This window comes from Carlito syrichta, unplaced genomic scaffold (assembly GCF_000164805.1).
Source record: "Carlito syrichta isolate Samal-C Ts95f unplaced genomic scaffold, Tarsius_syrichta-2.0.1 Scaffold305650, whole genome shotgun sequence".
Lineage (NCBI taxonomy): Eukaryota > Metazoa > Chordata > Mammalia > Primates > Tarsiidae > Carlito > Carlito syrichta.
In genome coordinates this window covers 193,153-209,752 of record NW_007249746.1, presented here as the reverse complement: position 1 = coordinate 209,752, position 16,600 = coordinate 193,153, and the positions used below count along the sequence as shown (strand labels likewise).

The 16,600-nt window shown below is 34.7% G+C and overlaps 1 protein-coding gene across 1 annotated transcript in view; it reads left to right on the top strand.

The window, feature by feature from the left end:
• MMS22L (MMS22 like, DNA repair protein) overlaps window positions 1-16,600 on the top strand; it is a 138,999-nt gene that overhangs the window by 102,059 nt on the left and 20,340 nt on the right. The window contains exons 14-18 of the mRNA XM_008062069.1: window positions 906-1,099; window positions 5,650-5,800; window positions 7,606-7,757; window positions 8,542-8,684; window positions 13,468-13,627. Of these exons, the coding sequence (XP_008060260.1) occupies window positions 906-1,099; window positions 5,650-5,800; window positions 7,606-7,757; window positions 8,542-8,684; window positions 13,468-13,627 (800 nt within the window). The remainder of the gene's footprint in view (window positions 1-905; window positions 1,100-5,649; window positions 5,801-7,605; window positions 7,758-8,541; window positions 8,685-13,467; window positions 13,628-16,600) is intronic.

Here is a 16,600-nt window from a genome sequence, read left to right as displayed (position 1 = left end):
CCTGAGGCAGAATGGTTGCCTGAACCCAGGAGATCGAGGCTACAGTGAGTTATGATCGTGCCATTGTACTCTAACCTGGGACACGGAGGGAGACCCTAAAAAAAAAAATGTATTAATTGCCGGATGCAATGCATAAATGCCTTATATTCCAAATCACTGAGAAAAACTCTTGGTATTTTCCTCTCTTATTTGATACCCTCATTTTCCGGCAGATATGTTTCTATTAATTTAGAGACATCTAAATTTTCAGTTGAATTAAGCAGCAAAGGAGAGTAAATAATGAATTGAAATTTAAGGCGGTATTGACTTATGTTTTATTATTTCATGAAGAGTAATGTTTTACTGTTTATTTTTGCCTACTATGTGAAAATGATTATGGATCTTTTTGGACCAAGATACTAAGATTGTATCTAGCATAGTTTTGTATACTAGAACAAAGCCTGGATCTTCTTCAAATAAGAAAAATATTTCATTTGAAATACCACACATAAACTAAGTATATTTGCCTTCCTCTTGGTACATTCATATTCTAGAGGCCTCAGGAGAAAAGGATTTAAAAAACTGTTTTTATGTCTAGATTGTAAGTAAAATCACTTGTCATATGTGAGTTGCAAAATGCAGACCTTCATTCTGAAGCTGCCTGTTTCTCATTTGGAACTGACATATTAAAAAGCATGTAATTAATGGTTGACATTAGTAATTAACATTAACTTTATGGTGCTTAATATGCCATCACTCATCCATCAAATAACCAGAAATGCATCATGTCTTGGCGTTAAGGTTTTAATGAAATAAAATGGTTCTTCAGTTTTCATATGATATAAATGGAAATAACCCGAAATGTATTTCAAGAAGATTTTTGTAAGCATTTGTTGAATGTTAGCTGTATTTTTGTTTCTCTTTAGAAGTATGCATCAACAACTGTGTCAGGAACTTCAAAGGGACAATGTGGACCTAATTGTACAGTCTTCATTATCAGCTAAAGAGCGCCACCTTGCTACAGTTGCCAGTGCACTATGGAGACATTTCTTTTCATTTTTGAAGAGTCAGAGAATGTTACAGACAGTGCCTTTCTCACAACTTGCAGATGCAGCTGCAGGTCTGCATTCATTGTTAATTTGTTCATCATTTTCTCTTTTTGCAGAGTCTTGGTCAATATTTCTTTCTGTTTGCTTGGTGACAAACTCTTGCTTTGGGTCACAAGTATTTTGACAGCCAGAAAGAGGATACAAGTTGCATATTTTTAAATTGATATCCTTTGGCTTGTTTATTGTTAAAAATTAAATGATGATTTGCTAGGAGTATAAGATAATTTTCAGTATTAAAATATTGAATGCACATAAACTTTTATGCATGTAAAATATGGAAAGTAAATTAGCATTTGATTGTGTCTAGTTCAAGTAGTTTATTTTCAAACTGTATGAGCAGATATCTAGATATAAAGTGAAGTTAATTTGTACAAAGAGCAAAATAATATAGAATGAATACCACTTCAACACTAGGATGATAAGATCAGAATAACATTGAATATATTGGATGTTATTGTTCTGACTTCTACAGGATTTTCTTTTAGGCTGTAATTTTTGCTTTATTTGATCATTAGCCTAAGGACCTGTTTTTAGGCTTTAAGGGAACTCTGGGTTACATGAAATTATAGTCAAGAATTTGAATATGTGTACATATATGCGGTTTTTAAAGAAGAGGCTGTTGTCTTTCTTAAAGGAATAGTTTGCACAAAATGTGTTAGAAGTATTGGCATAGGTAGTTGGTAGTATGGTGACTACATGTATTTAAGTGAAGTTTTGGTATTTAATTTATTTTAAAATAATGCTTTTACAAACCTAAGATCTAAACTAATTTTTGTCCTAGTGTGGATAAGAAATGCTGAGCTAAAAGTGCTATGTAAAAGACAGAATGATATTACTTTGAAAAGATTTTGAATTCTGATAGCACTTGCATAATTAAGACTTTAATATGATAAATTGAAGAATGGTGATGGTACAACAGTTTTTGACTGTTGTAATGGATATGAAAATAAATATTGATATTTATTCACTTTAACCAAAGCAGTCTTAATAGCCGATATGACTTATCTTTCTTATATTTATCACCCCTACTGCCAGTCAACAAAAATAATAATACATTGGTTTAGTCAGTGCTGTTAGATATTGAAAGTAAATGATGTATAAACGTAAAGCAAAATGTGTGGGCTGTGGGTTTTATTTGAAATAAAGAGAATGATTACATACTTTTATTGGCATTGGGATATATCAGTGGAGAAAAAGGAGAATATCTGCTCTCGTGGAGCTCTTAGACTACTGGGGAGAGATCAAAAAATAAATAAAGTATGTAATGGGTTAGATGGTGGTAAAGGCTAGAAAAACGAAATGAAAATGGAGAAGAGGATGGGGATAGGGAAGGCCAGCAACAGGTTGTCATTTTAAGTGGCGCGATTAGGAAGGCCCAAGTAAGTAGCATTCGAGCAAAGACCTGGAGGAGGCAAGAGACCACACAAGGCAAGAGTGTTTGTGTTTGAGGAGCTGCAGGGAAGCAGCAAAGGCTCTGTGAAACAAGAAAGGGAAAGAGAAGTCAGAGGTGGGAAGAGGCAACAGAGAACTGGACTGTGTTTTGCCTTGTAAGCGGTTGTGATGACTTCTGCTTTTATTCTGAGATCGGAGACTCTTGGAAAATTTTGAGGAAAGGAGTGATATGATCCCTTTGGCTGCTAGGTTAAGGCTACAATTATAGGGAGACGGGGGGAGAAGAAGGAAGGCCAGTTATGGAGCCCTTGTAACAACCCAAAAAAAGCAACTTAGGTTAGAGAGGTGGCAGCAGAGGTGGTGAGAAGCAGTCAGATTGCCCATCTGAAGGTAAAGAAAGTATTTTGAAGATAGAGCTAATAGGATTTGCTAAGTGGGTAAGATATGTATCCAGAATAGATAAAGAGAACAGTTAAGGGCAACTCTAGCCATTTGCTGAGATGGGGAGGATTGAGACAAGAGGAGATTTTACGAGGGAATGTTTATTTTGGACGTATTTTTTCCAAAGCCAATTAAAATCTAAGTAGACATGTTAAGTAGACACTTGGATAATGAGGATAACTAGGGTTCAGGAAAGAGGTCCAGGCTAGAGATTCTAGTTGCAAACTATCCATGTACAAAATAGGCATTAAAGCCATGAAACTGGATGAGGTCGCCCGTAGAGTATGACTGAAGAGAAGTTTGGGCACTGGGCCCCAGGGTATTCTGTGTTCCTATCTGTAAGATAAGAGGAAGCCAGAAAGGAGACCGAAAGGAGGACAGGTGAGGTCGGAGGAAAGCCAAGAAAGTATGAAACCCAGGGAAGGGGAAGTGGTCAACAACTGAAGTGCTGCTGATGGGTCAAGTGAGATGCGGTTTGAAGATTGGTCATTGCATTTAGCAAGAGGGAAGTCACTGGTGACCTGGAAGAGCCATTTTTGTGTAGTAGAGAGGAAAAGGCCTGATGGAAGATGACTCCAGGAAAGATGTGAAAAGGGAAATTGCAGACTGCAAATGCAGATACATCTTTTCATATTTGTTTTTTAAGAGCAGTAGGAAAATGGGGATATTAACCAGAAGGGTCAGAGAGGAAGGTTTGCTTTTGTTTTGTTTTGAAATAACTTGAGGGAAATTTCAGTATATTTATAATGTTGACAGGACTGTTTCAGAGTGAAGGAAAATTCAGTGGTGTAAGAAAGCCACTTTCGTTTTAGTGCCAAGAGAAGGTGGGATCCCCTAGAGAACTTGGCCTCAGTGTACCTATAATAGCAGAAGAGAAGGAGTAAATGGCCCCAGATGGAGGCAACTGGGTACATGTGGTCGCAGCTTGTGGTGGTCCTCTCGTGTCCTATTTCTCTGTGAAGTCGCGGCGAGTCCCTTTCGCTGAAGGGGAGGAAGGGGAGGAGGCGCTGGCTGTTGGTGATGCGTGAAGAGAAGACCCCCAAGAGGACGAGACGACGGCCGGGCCCGCTGGCGAAAGCCAAGCCGGTAGTCCCCCCGCTTCCAGAGGCCGTGTAGGAGGGTCACTTGAGCCCCGGAGCTTGAGACCCGCTCAGGCAACTTGGCGCGTTCTAGTCTCTACAAGAAACTTTTAGAACGGCCAGGTGGAGTGGTCCGCGTCTGTAAGTGCCAGCTAAATTGGAAGGCTGAGGCAGAAGGATCACCTAAGTCCATGACTGAGACCGGGGTGAGCTGCGGTCATGCCACTGCACTCCAGCCTGGATGAGAGAGTGAGACCTCGACTCAAAAAAAAAAAGAAGAAGAGAGAAAATAAATGACTAAGTAGAATAGGGAAATGTCGTAGGAATGCTGGCTAGTTCCAAGAGCTTACTTGAAACTTGAAATCATAAAGTGATAGCATTTAGCCTGGTGGCTCTCCAGACGTTTTGTACTGGTAAAGGTGCAGGCACATGTGGAGAAAAGGCCAAAAGTTGGAATGAACTGGGATTTTGCTGGTATAAACCAATTAGTATAATAATGGCTCATGCAATCAAGCTGCCTAAAGAGAGAAGGGTAAGGCAAGAAGACAGAAAAATATAGGGTCGATGGATTGTAATCCTGATGGAATGAAAGAATTGTTGGAGTTGGGCCCTAAAAGAGGAGAGTTGGAGAGCTTACCCTAAAAGTAGGGTAAGCATTACAAAGACTGTAGTTGTTGGCAAAGCAAAAATCTCTGGGTATCACTGTGAGAGTAAGTGGTTGAAGTAGAATGGACGACAGATGTGTTGTAGGAGAGGATGCCAAGAACTTGAGAGGCCATGATACAGAGAAAATAATCACAAAGTGTTATGACAGGGGTGATGTTGGAGAGGCTGATAGTGAGCTACAATCTGCAAGGAATGAGAGGCGGAGGTGAATTAGGAAACAGTAGATAAGTGCAAAAAGTATAGCCCGTGGCTGGAATAATATGATGATATGAGATTCAAAGATAGAGAGGAAGAAAGAATGATCTAGAGGCATCAATGTGGACCAAGAAGTCTACTCTGTCTGTAGGTTAAGTGGCATTAGAGGAGTGGGAAGATAAGCAGCCACCATATTAGAGCTGCATAGGAGGTAGTTCTTAATAAGTCATGAACTGACAAATTAATATAGAACACATTGAGTTTATGGAGCCCCGGGAAATCACAAAATAAAGTGTATTTGTTTAGCATAGTTAAGGAATTCTAGTTTCAGACGTGAGTTCTGAAGGAATTGGGGTGTTGTTGATTATAGGAGATCACTGTTTAATAGAAGAGAATGTCCAGTGTCTAAGGTGAGAATGAACTATTCACCTGTGGCAGATGGCAAGTAAATTAGCTTAACTGCAGAAGAGAGATGCTAGAAATACCTTTTAAAAGGGTCATCTGAGTGATAGAGGCACACCAGCAGAAAGCTCAGGTTTAGAGTGTGTGATTTTTAGGGAGCCATTGTAGATCTACAATGATATTGCTGAGATAGATCCTTTTAGACCTTTCTTGGAGATCTAGATGATGCTACAGATATTTCTTTGGTAACATGAATTTAGCTGAAATTTAGCTTTTTGTTCTAGGAAGGACTATTATTTGGGACTTAAAAAAAAATCACTGTTGATGTAATTTTGGGGGGAGTTTTTAAGCATTTCTTACCTAAGTTTCTCTTATTGTAAATCTAGATTTTACTTTGCTAGCAGTGGACATGCCAAGCACAGCTCCATCAGATCTTCAGCCTCAGCCAGTTATATCAATTATTCAACTTTTTGGTTGGGATGACATCATCTGGCCTCAAGTTGTAGCAAGATATTTAAGTCATTTCCTACAAAACAGGTATGTGCTTTTATTTCAGGCATACACATTAACGCAAGCCCATAATAGATCACTACCCTAGCAAGGTAATAATTTTCACAAATGAAAACTGATTTTTTACTACATGTACTCTCACTCTGGCATGTTTTTGCTTGCAGATATATTAGCATTTCTACAGTAATAGTAGGAAGGCTAATTTTTGTTTTGTGGCCTGCCCTTTTTATTTTTTTTAAATGTTGTTAGTTAAGCTTTTTCAAAACTACTTTTGTAAAAACTGCCTTATCATCATCCTGAAATGACCTTTCTACACTTCCCATTGTGAAATAAATTATATACTTTTTAATCTGTAAGACACTAATATATTATTGCAGTTTTAGATTTAATGATAACTTTTCTTTTTACATCACGGTTTTTAAAGATTTGACTCTTATGAGATCATGAACAAACAAGGTATTTCACCTGAACAATGGCTCTCATATCTATAAGTATCTCCTACCACATTACACAAGAGATCTGATGAACCTCAATTAAAAATATACAATAAATAAACTCACAATAGTATAGAGTGATCAGGAAGATTTGAATTGGAATATCAGGATGAGGGAAAATAAAATAAATATACAGACCTAAGAGGTCAGTATAGTTTTTGTCCAAGCTACCAATCAGTGGAAATGAAGAGAGATACAGTTGGTGAGGTCATCTTTTTTTTCCTAAGGTTGTTCATTAAGTGTAGATATTAAGTATATGTTTTCTCATTATACTTGGCAGTTGTAAAATAAGAGAGTTCAACGTCAGCTGGATTAATTTCAGGATCCCTCCTAACTTGAGAATTCAATAATAATAATGATAATAATGACCATTTATATGATTTACTAAACACTTCTGAAATTATTTGAAATACTTTTTATTTAAAAAGTTATCTTATAAGTGTAGGAGTAACAGTTGAAGAAACAAATGCAAAGGTGTTCCATAGCTTTGGGGAAATTATATAGATAATAAATACTCACCTGTTTTCTTCTTTATTGTATAATTTTTTATGACAACTTATATTTGAAGTATTTCAAAACAGCAGTTTCCGAATTGTGACTAGTGTGTTTTTTAAATTGCTGACTTTACAGAACACTTGACATTTAGATGAAAGTCATCTCCATCCTCTCTATCCTGATTGATAAATGAATTAGAAATCGGATTTAGCCAATCTTTGGACTGTGTAGAAGGAATTTTTAAAAAATTTTCTGGCAAATGTTATTTTAGAATTCTATGAAATTGTCTTTAATAATGACTGCGTGTGGAGTCGGGAAACGAAAAGGAAGGCACGGGAATGGGAACAGTCAGGAGCCCCAAACAGATATATTTGATTCTTCAACTTTTTGCTTACCTACATCGTCATGACTACTCTGTTTACTCGTTCTACGTAAGGGACAATTTTTAAATTCTACATGCCACTTCCTTCTACTGGCCACTTCTCTCATTACTCTCTCACCTAGCTAGTTATAAGCACTTTGCTTTTTCTGATTCAGCCATATTCTTTCTTCTCCTCCTCCTTGGCTTAAGCCTATACATTTGCCATCAGCAGTAAAAGAAAGTTGAAAATTAGAACATTACAAGTGGAATCAAGAGTATTTGTCTAACATATCTCTTCAGGTATATCAGTAGTATTCCTTTTCAGCAATTCATGTCTACGTTAGTGTGTTTGTCTGAAAGATAAAGTGAGGCCAAGGATCTGGAAGAATGTTAGAATGTTTTCCTTTGCTTCTTAATCTCTATACTCAGGAAATTTGTGGGGGCTTTTTTGTTTTTTAATATTTGTCAACTTGTTTTTACAGCACACTATGTGAAGCACTTTCTCACTCAGGCTGTATGTCTTTTCAAGCCTTAACCATAAGATCGTGGATTCGCTGTATTTTGCAAATGTATATGAAAAACCTCTCTGGGTCTGATGATTTGTTTATAGATAAAAATCTTGAACAAGCAGTTGGTAAGTATTGTAGGCATTTGTGTGGGGGGATCTGTGGAAAGATTTTTGGTGTCTAGATAATTTGTTATGTAAATTCATAGAAAATATATTTGTGAGTATTAACATAAGCAGAACTTTATTTTTGCAACCTATTCTTTTTAAAAAATATTTTCTTGTTACTATACATGACAAATATCCCTGCTATAAAGATAAAAGAACTTGTTTCCTTGGAAGCCAAGCACAAAAATTTACTCCTCAGTTGACAGCCTTTTTTTTTTTTAAACTCTGAAGACACTGATCACAAAAATAAGTGGAAATATGAAGTAAATAACTAGGTCTCATACTGTGAATACCCTAAGAAGAAAAATATCCAATTATGAATAATTCTCTCCCATTTTTGATATTTTGCCTTTCTTCTGCATTACTTACAGTCATTGGGTGATACTTGTACTTTTTATTTTTTAAGTATCCCATACAGTTATTTTATCTGTAGGACATGCCTTTTCCTAAAGCTGTTGTTTATGGCCACTTGTTAATTTCACAAAGGCTGGCCTAAAAAAAATTATGCAAATTTGCTTTGGTATCTTATTATATCAGTTAGCGTTACATGAATAATTGTTGAAGCTAGAATGTTTATAAGTGAAAAACTTAATTCAAAGTCCTTAATTTTGTGGAAATTTGAATTTTAAAAGGAAGCATGTCATAAATGTAGAATGCTACATTTCCTGTTCTCATATATATATGAATTTTTTATTCTAGAGGTTTATATAACAGACATAAATATTACATAATTTTATTTTAACAGAAAAAGAGTACGTGGAACAGTTGGCTGAACTGACAAGGTTACTACTTAAACTCCCAGAAGTAAAGTATATTTTCTCAAAGGCCCAAGTTGAATATTTACCCATCCCAGAAGACCCTAAGAAAGTTCTTGTTCGATTCCTTGAGGTATTTTTTTCATTTCTTAGTATAATTATCCAGATCAATTACAATTACTTTTCAGAAAAAACTGAAATGTTTTTAATTTTTTAAATGAATTCTTATAAGCTAAATCATATTGCTGATTGCTTGCTATTATAAAATTTTGGAGGAAGAAAAATGTGAATCTCAAGTATAGTACAGTCACACTTAAGGACAGCAGAAAAATTTGGTTTAATGTAGAATAATAAACTAAAGAATACTACATAAAAGCTTTACTCTAAGGGTCATAGAAATTGTAGGAATATTCTATTGTTGAAATTGCTGGGCAACAACATTCTTCAGATACTTGGGAGCTAAATTTCCCTGCAGAGGGTCCATAATAGTTCCAGCTTAATGTTTACCATCCTGTAGGAAACAGTGTAAACTTACATCATCGACTTCCTATGATAGTATAACTGGGCATTACAATTCAATCTCTTAGTTTTGTTTTGTTGCCACAGTAAATAGTTTCAAATTTTATTTGTATTTATTAATTTTACAGGAAAATATCTGTGGTAGTGTTTGTTTTACAGACCTAGTTGAAGTTGCTAATGTGTGTGGACTAGAGGTTTTTGTGAGTTATTCCTGGTAAAGTTGGTTTATTTTCCCATAGAGTGGTTAATATTAGCTGCAGTGAAAATAATTATAACCAATAAACCTCTCATAAATGTTAATTATTCCATTGGTTTCTAACTTAAAGTACAGTTGTACAACAATTAAAAATAATTCCTAAAATATATAGTAACAGTAAATGCAGATGTAAAATACACATTTCTCTTGGGCCCTTTATTTAGGGATTGGAAATTGACCTGCAATTTATTAAGCATCTATGGTATGCTTTGAACCATACTGAATCAGAAAGGGAGGTAGATATCCAGCTCTCCATTGATAGTTTTCATAACCTCTCCTAATTTAATCTCACTCAATTAATTGTTCTTTCATTTCTAAGTAAATGATAGATTTTTGCTGAATGCGAGATAATATTATGCTAAGATTTCTTAGGGATTTGAAAAACCAGTAGAAGTAGTCCTTTTGCTTATCTCAGAATACTAGAATACAAGATATATGTAAAGGTTAAAATAATAACATAAGGCATTATATGCTAAGTGCCAGTTGGTTGATAGATCAATCAGTAGGTAAAGAATTCAAAGGAGTTTGGTATAAAAAGTTTGGATTTTATCCTGTGATGAGTAAAGGCTCTATAAAGTAGGTGCGATCTAATTAAATTACTTTGTATGAAAATTAGTAACAATAATGTAGATTCAAGTTGCGGATAACTATTGGCTAGAAACTAATGAGGTTTAGAAGGAATTGGAGATTTCTGAATAGATATGGAATAAATACTCTGTTTAACTAGAAGAATGATGATACCTTAAGAAAAAATAGGAACATCATGATTTAGGATGTGGGAGAAGTAGATAAATAGTTCAGTTTTAAATTTACTTAGTTTGCAGTTGTGTTGGAGGTGCCCCAAGATCATCCCCAGGTTCTGTGATTTCACGGGGCTCAGCATATAGTTGTATTCACAGCTATGCTTACTGCAGAGAGGATACAAAGACATAGTCAGCTAAGGGAAGAATGCATGGGATGAAGTCTGGAAAAACCAAGCACAGCTTTCAGGAGTCTCCCCAGTGAAGTTACACAGGATGTGTTTAATTCTTCTAGCAAAGAATTGTGACAAGACATGTAAAATATTGCCTACCAGGAAGCTTATTAGTGACTCAGTGCTCATGGTTTATACTGGGGCTAGTTATGTGCAACCTCTTTGCCTCATACTTTAAGAATTCCAGATTCCTGAGGGAAAGCAGTTATTCAGCATAAGCCATGTTTTTTTTTTTTTTTGGTTTTTTTTTGGGCATAATGAGCCATTCTTATCAGGGAATGGTGAGAAACCTCCCCAAATCTAAGTCTCCAAATACCAGCCAAGTGCCAACCTTGCAAGCAGGATGTTTTAAGGGTAGCAGTCTTGGGTCTGCTATATTAACTCTTTAGTACACAGAAATGATAGTATGATATATAAGTCATTATAGTAATGGTACTGAGAAATACACGTCTTTTAGTCTAGGGAAGTTAAGACTAAAAGAGATATTGAGATGTCTAGTGCACTCATGTTCAAAAGTATGATTCGTAGAACCCTGTGGGTTACTAATAACCACCAGTTCAAAACTGTATTGGAATTTACACGAACAGTGCAAAAGCATGAGTCAACACTGTAATCGTTATAATTCACACTTCCATGCGCTCACAGGAAAAAAGCCAGTTTCACTTAAGAATATCCTTAATGAAGCAATAAAATTATTAATTTTATTAAATTTTGACCCTTGAGTACATTCTGTGAATGACAATTCAAAGTGCACTTTAAAGTATGTTTGCTGCATACCAAAGCAGTATGGTTGTTGAAATGAAAAGCACTTGTGTGATTATTTGAGTTGCAAGCTGAATGACTGCTTTTATCTTAAAAGAACAACTGACAAAGTATGGTTATTCAGACTTGGCTATTTGGCAGACATTTTCTCAAAAATGAATGAAGTGAGCCTATCACTTCAAAGAAAATAGCTGACAGTGTTTGTTGCTAATAATAGAATTCAAGCTTTCAAGAAAATTAGAATTTTGGAAAACTTGTATTTGCCATCATGAGCTTGAGAGCTTCCTGATACTTATAGACTTCTGATGAGAATGGTGATGGTATTAAAAAGTAACAACTTTTTTTCTGATATGTATAATGAAATACGTCAGCATTGGGAAGCTACATATTCATGAAACCAAAGTTTTTCAAATACAAGCTTTAAAAGAACAGCATTTATAGGTATAAAAGATTCAAAGTACAAGGTAGACCATGGCTTTTAATGTAGCAGAATACAAAATGTTCATTGACATGGTTTCAGATTCCATGACTCATCAGATTCCAAGATTTAGTTACAACTAAACTTCAAGAAATACCACTTGTCAAGTTTTGGTATAATAGCAAAGAGGAATTCCAGTTATCTAAAAAATCTTTTAATATTTTTTGAGGCTGTATTTTTTTAATATACAACATGTCATCATCATAAATTATATGAAGAAACAGATATGAAAGTCTAACTATCTTTTATTGTCAGTCATTAAAGAGATTTGTAAAAAATGTTGAAAATACCACCCTTCTCATTAAATTTTTTTGAATATAATCTTTCACTAAAATATGTTATTTGTATTAACATGTAATTTCATTATTATTTTTCAATGAATTAGTAAATAATTTAGATATAACCCAAATAATGAAAAGCTCTTCAAAATCCTCAAGTTTTAAGTGTGCAAAGGGGAACTGAGACCAAAAAATTTGAGAACATCTAGATAAGGGAAAAAAGTGTAGAAAACCAAGAGCAGAGAGCTAAATAGAGAAGAAGGGGATTAATTAAGTACCGTATGTCTCTTGTTCTCATACACTCCTTTCAGTCACTCGCTTAGGTTCACTGAGTTCCTTACCTTTTTTTCCATCTCACATTTTATCATAAACATGGCCAACTTCAGTGTCACCTTGGATAACTTATCTTAAGTCCCAATTTCAAAGCTTCTTTTAACTGAAAGATTGCTATTTCAGTCAAAATAGCAGTCTTTCACATCTGCCATGTTTCATCCACCCATTTCCATGACGAAACCTCTAGCCATGCCATCACTTGGAGCATCTGCAAGCTCTTTGACTACCACCACCTGTCCCTCCAGATCATGACTACGATCTGCTCCCTTTTATCCAAGTCCAGCTTCCACTCAAGACCTTGTTTTGTTCCCTCTTTACTTCAGTTAGACCTTTCGGGGCCTCACTTCCAGTACTCTTGCCAATATCCTTACAACTTTGGATCTTTGGTCACACCTTCAAACCCTGAACCTTGGTTCAGTGTAGTCACCTGCTTTCTCTCCTTTGTCTTACCTGCTGAGTGCTGCAGAAGAAAAATCACATAACTGTGTGTTGGTGCCATTCATGGTCCAATTTTGGTCATTAAAATCCATTACAAGTTCTCAAAAATGATTTGAAAACTTTTCTACTTTCCTCAGACTTTCTAGCTTGTATCTAGCCAGTCTTCTCTTGATTCTTTTGTGGCCTTGCTCTTGCTAAACTCTTGCTTAGTCTCACCTTTTCTCAGTTTATACTTTCCTTTATTTCCCTTACTCTTCTCCACACTTCACTGTTGTTCTCTTACTGCCTCACTTCAGTTTTGTCCACCACCTCTTCATTTTGCCATCTCTACCCTCTTTGCCCATCTTTTTTCTCCCTTAGAAAGAGAGTTAAGCTGACATCAGATGGCTTATAAAGAAAAGTCTGGGGAGAAAAATCAATTTGTATAATAAAGCTGAACTTTATAAAGGTTTTACTTGTAAAAATTTAGTAATATTACTTGTAGCTCTTCCTTGAAAGAGTTTGGGGAGTTTAAATTCCCGGTTGTATATTGAGAAATATGGTGAGCCAACCTGTTTGGAAGTCATCATTTGATTTGTTTACAAGCTACTTGTGCACCAGTTATAGATTTCTTTTCACTAATATTTTGCTGTCAGACCTTCTATAAATTATTATTGGTGAATTTTTAAAAATTCTTTAACCTTTATTTTAATTATAAAAGATAAGTACTTCATTCTTTGTATTTTAATTGCTGTGAATATTTATTGGAACGTTAAAAACGAAGGCATAAACGTAAAGAGGAATGTGGAGAGAGAGAGAGACAGAGAGAGAGAAATTATTTTTTGAAATCTTTGTTGTATAAAACTTGAAAAGTTAAATAATATTTGTCTTTATTTATAGGCTGTTGGTTTAGCTTACGGGAGTCTCCAGACACTTTCTGATAAATCTACCTTGACTGCAAAGTCCTTAGAATACCTTGGTGAAGTATTAAAATATATAAAACCTTACTTGGGGAAAAAAATGTCCAGTGCAGGGCTGCAGCTGACTTATGGAATGATGGGTATGTATTCCTGACATTAGTTTGCCAGTAACAACTGTAGGTTGAGCCTATGGTATCATGGTGGATAGCAACATACTGGCTAAATTACTACTCTGCATATAGTCATAAGAATAATATGAAATTCAGTGATTTGGCTTCATTTATATTGGCTTAATTTATGTTTTATCAGCGTGTCTCTGCCTTGCTTTACCTCATTTTAGTGCTTCTACTATGATTGTTAATACTGAAGTGATGATCAATACAGGAAATATGCCAACACCAAGTGCTCCCAATAGTCTGTTGTGAGTCACGTTGTGAATACCTGAATGAGTAAAAAAGGATCTTCTTTTTAATGCTTATCTATACTTTGTTAGAATTAAAAACATCAGAAAACTATCACTTCCATTTTTATGGTTTGCTCTGTATGAAGGAGGTCAGGAAAGGATTTAATAACAGCACTGAAGATATTCATGCTTCAAATCTTATTTCTCACAATACTGTTTTCTCTTTAAAAAAAATCTTTTTCTGTGCTTGTTCTATAACAGTGCAGTTTATCTTCTTTAGGAAGTTAGTAATTTGAATATCTTTTGTTCACTAAAACCATGTTGCCAACCAAAATAGGAATTGAAAAAGGTAAATGAGAAAGATTTCCTTAGATTTTTAAAGAGAATTTAAGTTTTTTGGTTTTTTATTTCTCTGTGTCCAAAACCTTATATCTGTTCCCTTTAACCCTGTGAACATATGAATAAGCCTGATTTGGGCTGCCTACAACCTTTTATCTTGTTGTGAAAGATAAAGGAGAATGTGAAAATGTGTAAATATTGGTGATGTAGATTATAATGAAAGTGATATAAATTCAGACACCTTAATTATAGGAAAATATAAGTGGGAATTTATTATAAATTTAACATAGTAAGATGTAAATTAATAAGTTTTTAGCATTTAGGCTTATAATTTATTAGTCTCTAAAAGCATTTTCTGGTGTTTCCAGATTTAGATTTTGCCAAATTAAATGTATGAGGTATGATTTCAGGATATGTCTTTATTTTACAAAATATATGCTAGTCTTATCAGGAATTATATAATCACATTTGGATTAGTGATATGTAGACCTGGGACAAAATCCTACTTATGAAGATTTGAGGACCTTCTTAGTTTTGCTTTCTTGTTGATTTTTGACTTAGTGACAGAAAGATCTGTGTTCTTTGCTTTTGTCTAGGTCTCAAAGACTGGGAATAGAGTATACTGCTATAGTGTTGCTCATTTATTCCTTGGAAATTAGGACAGATAACTTACTGTTAAGTTTTAGAACAAAATGGAGAAAGAGTAAATATACATTCTGGAGAGTTCAATCCTGGTTTAGTGTGTTGGGGTTGGGATATCATAATCACTTGAGGGAGAATTAACCACTGCAACTTCGTGTGCTATTTACCTTGCCAGTTCCTAACTAGGGATACCCGTGCTATTCACTCTCAAGGCTACCAGGCTGCTGGTAGAAGACATAACACTTGATGAAAGCACACTGTGTTAAGGAAGGCATCTAGGGTCTTAGTTGCCGCTCAGTAATTTTTGAAAAGGCAAGGTTGATCCATCAGTAATAGCCTCAACTTCCCTCCTCTGCCTATTGTTTTTTGCACCCTCAATTCTTCTTATCTCATACTTTCCTGTTTCTACACCTTTCCTTTTGATCATCCCTGTCTCTTTGGTCATTCTTCCCCACTTGTCTTTATTATTGAAATTCAACCCATGACCTTTCAGTGTCTTGCCCAAATTGCCCACCTTTCCCACATTCCCAAGTAGACAAGATCTCCCTGATGATATTTCATCTGTCCTTATGATATTTTTACTAGTTTGCCATTTGTTGTAATTATTGTGTATTTGACACGCCCCTACTAAATTTTGCATTTTATTTGAGGTAGTGGCCTTATCTTTTGAATTTTTTATTCCCATTGTCATGTTGTATTTTGAACAAAAAAGAATATTTATTAAGTATATATCAGGCACTGGATTGGAAACTGGAGATACATCAGTTAAAGAACTTTTCCAGAGTAGAAAATAGCCAGCACTAGATAAATATTCCTGGACTTTAATAATTTTATAAACCTAGCAATAGTAATAGTAAATATATTTTAATGTTCTCAAATGAGCAAAATTACTTTCTAACCATAAAGATTTTAAAATGTATATTGAATTAATATCAATTTTTTAAATACATTGAGTAAAAAATAAGTAAATGCAAAAGAAATTTTATAGTGGCTATCTTTGGAGAGATTATCTTTGTAATAATGTTTTTCTACATTTTCAGTTTCATCAGTAAATAAATAATATGTTTATAGCCAGGAAAAAAAAATTAGTTTTTTGTTTTGTTTTTACAAAGCTACTGTATGTATTTAAACCTTTTTAAAAAGTTTTTTACTTAACAAATTTTTTTCGCTTCATGCTTCCTTTTTTGCATTTTTAATACTATATGCATACACACAAATATTCTTTGCTGAAACTTTAAAAGCCAGGGATCTGATAGAGCAGTAAGGCAAATATATTACCTCTGCCTTATATGAACTCATAAAGCTTAAGGTCTTCAGCAAAGTGTTTTAACCTTTGCACAGGATGAAATGCAGTAGTCCCCTCATCCATAGGGGATACACTTCAGTACCATCAATGCATGCCAGAAACTGCAGGTAGTACCAAATCCTATGTATACTATGTTTTTTTCATATACATACATGCATACATGTATTTATATTTTAATATACATATCAATTTATATATTAAGCATGAGATTAACAACAATAACTAGTAATAAAATAGAAAAATTATATCAATAGACTTTAATAAAATATATATGAATGTTGTCTTTTTCTCTCTCTTCTCTCAAAATATCTTATTGTACTATACCACAGGTAACTAAAACCATGGAAAGCAAAACATACCTGTGTGATACCTGAGGGTGATATAAATCATTTCAAATGTCAGTGGTGATGGCAGTTCCTCTAG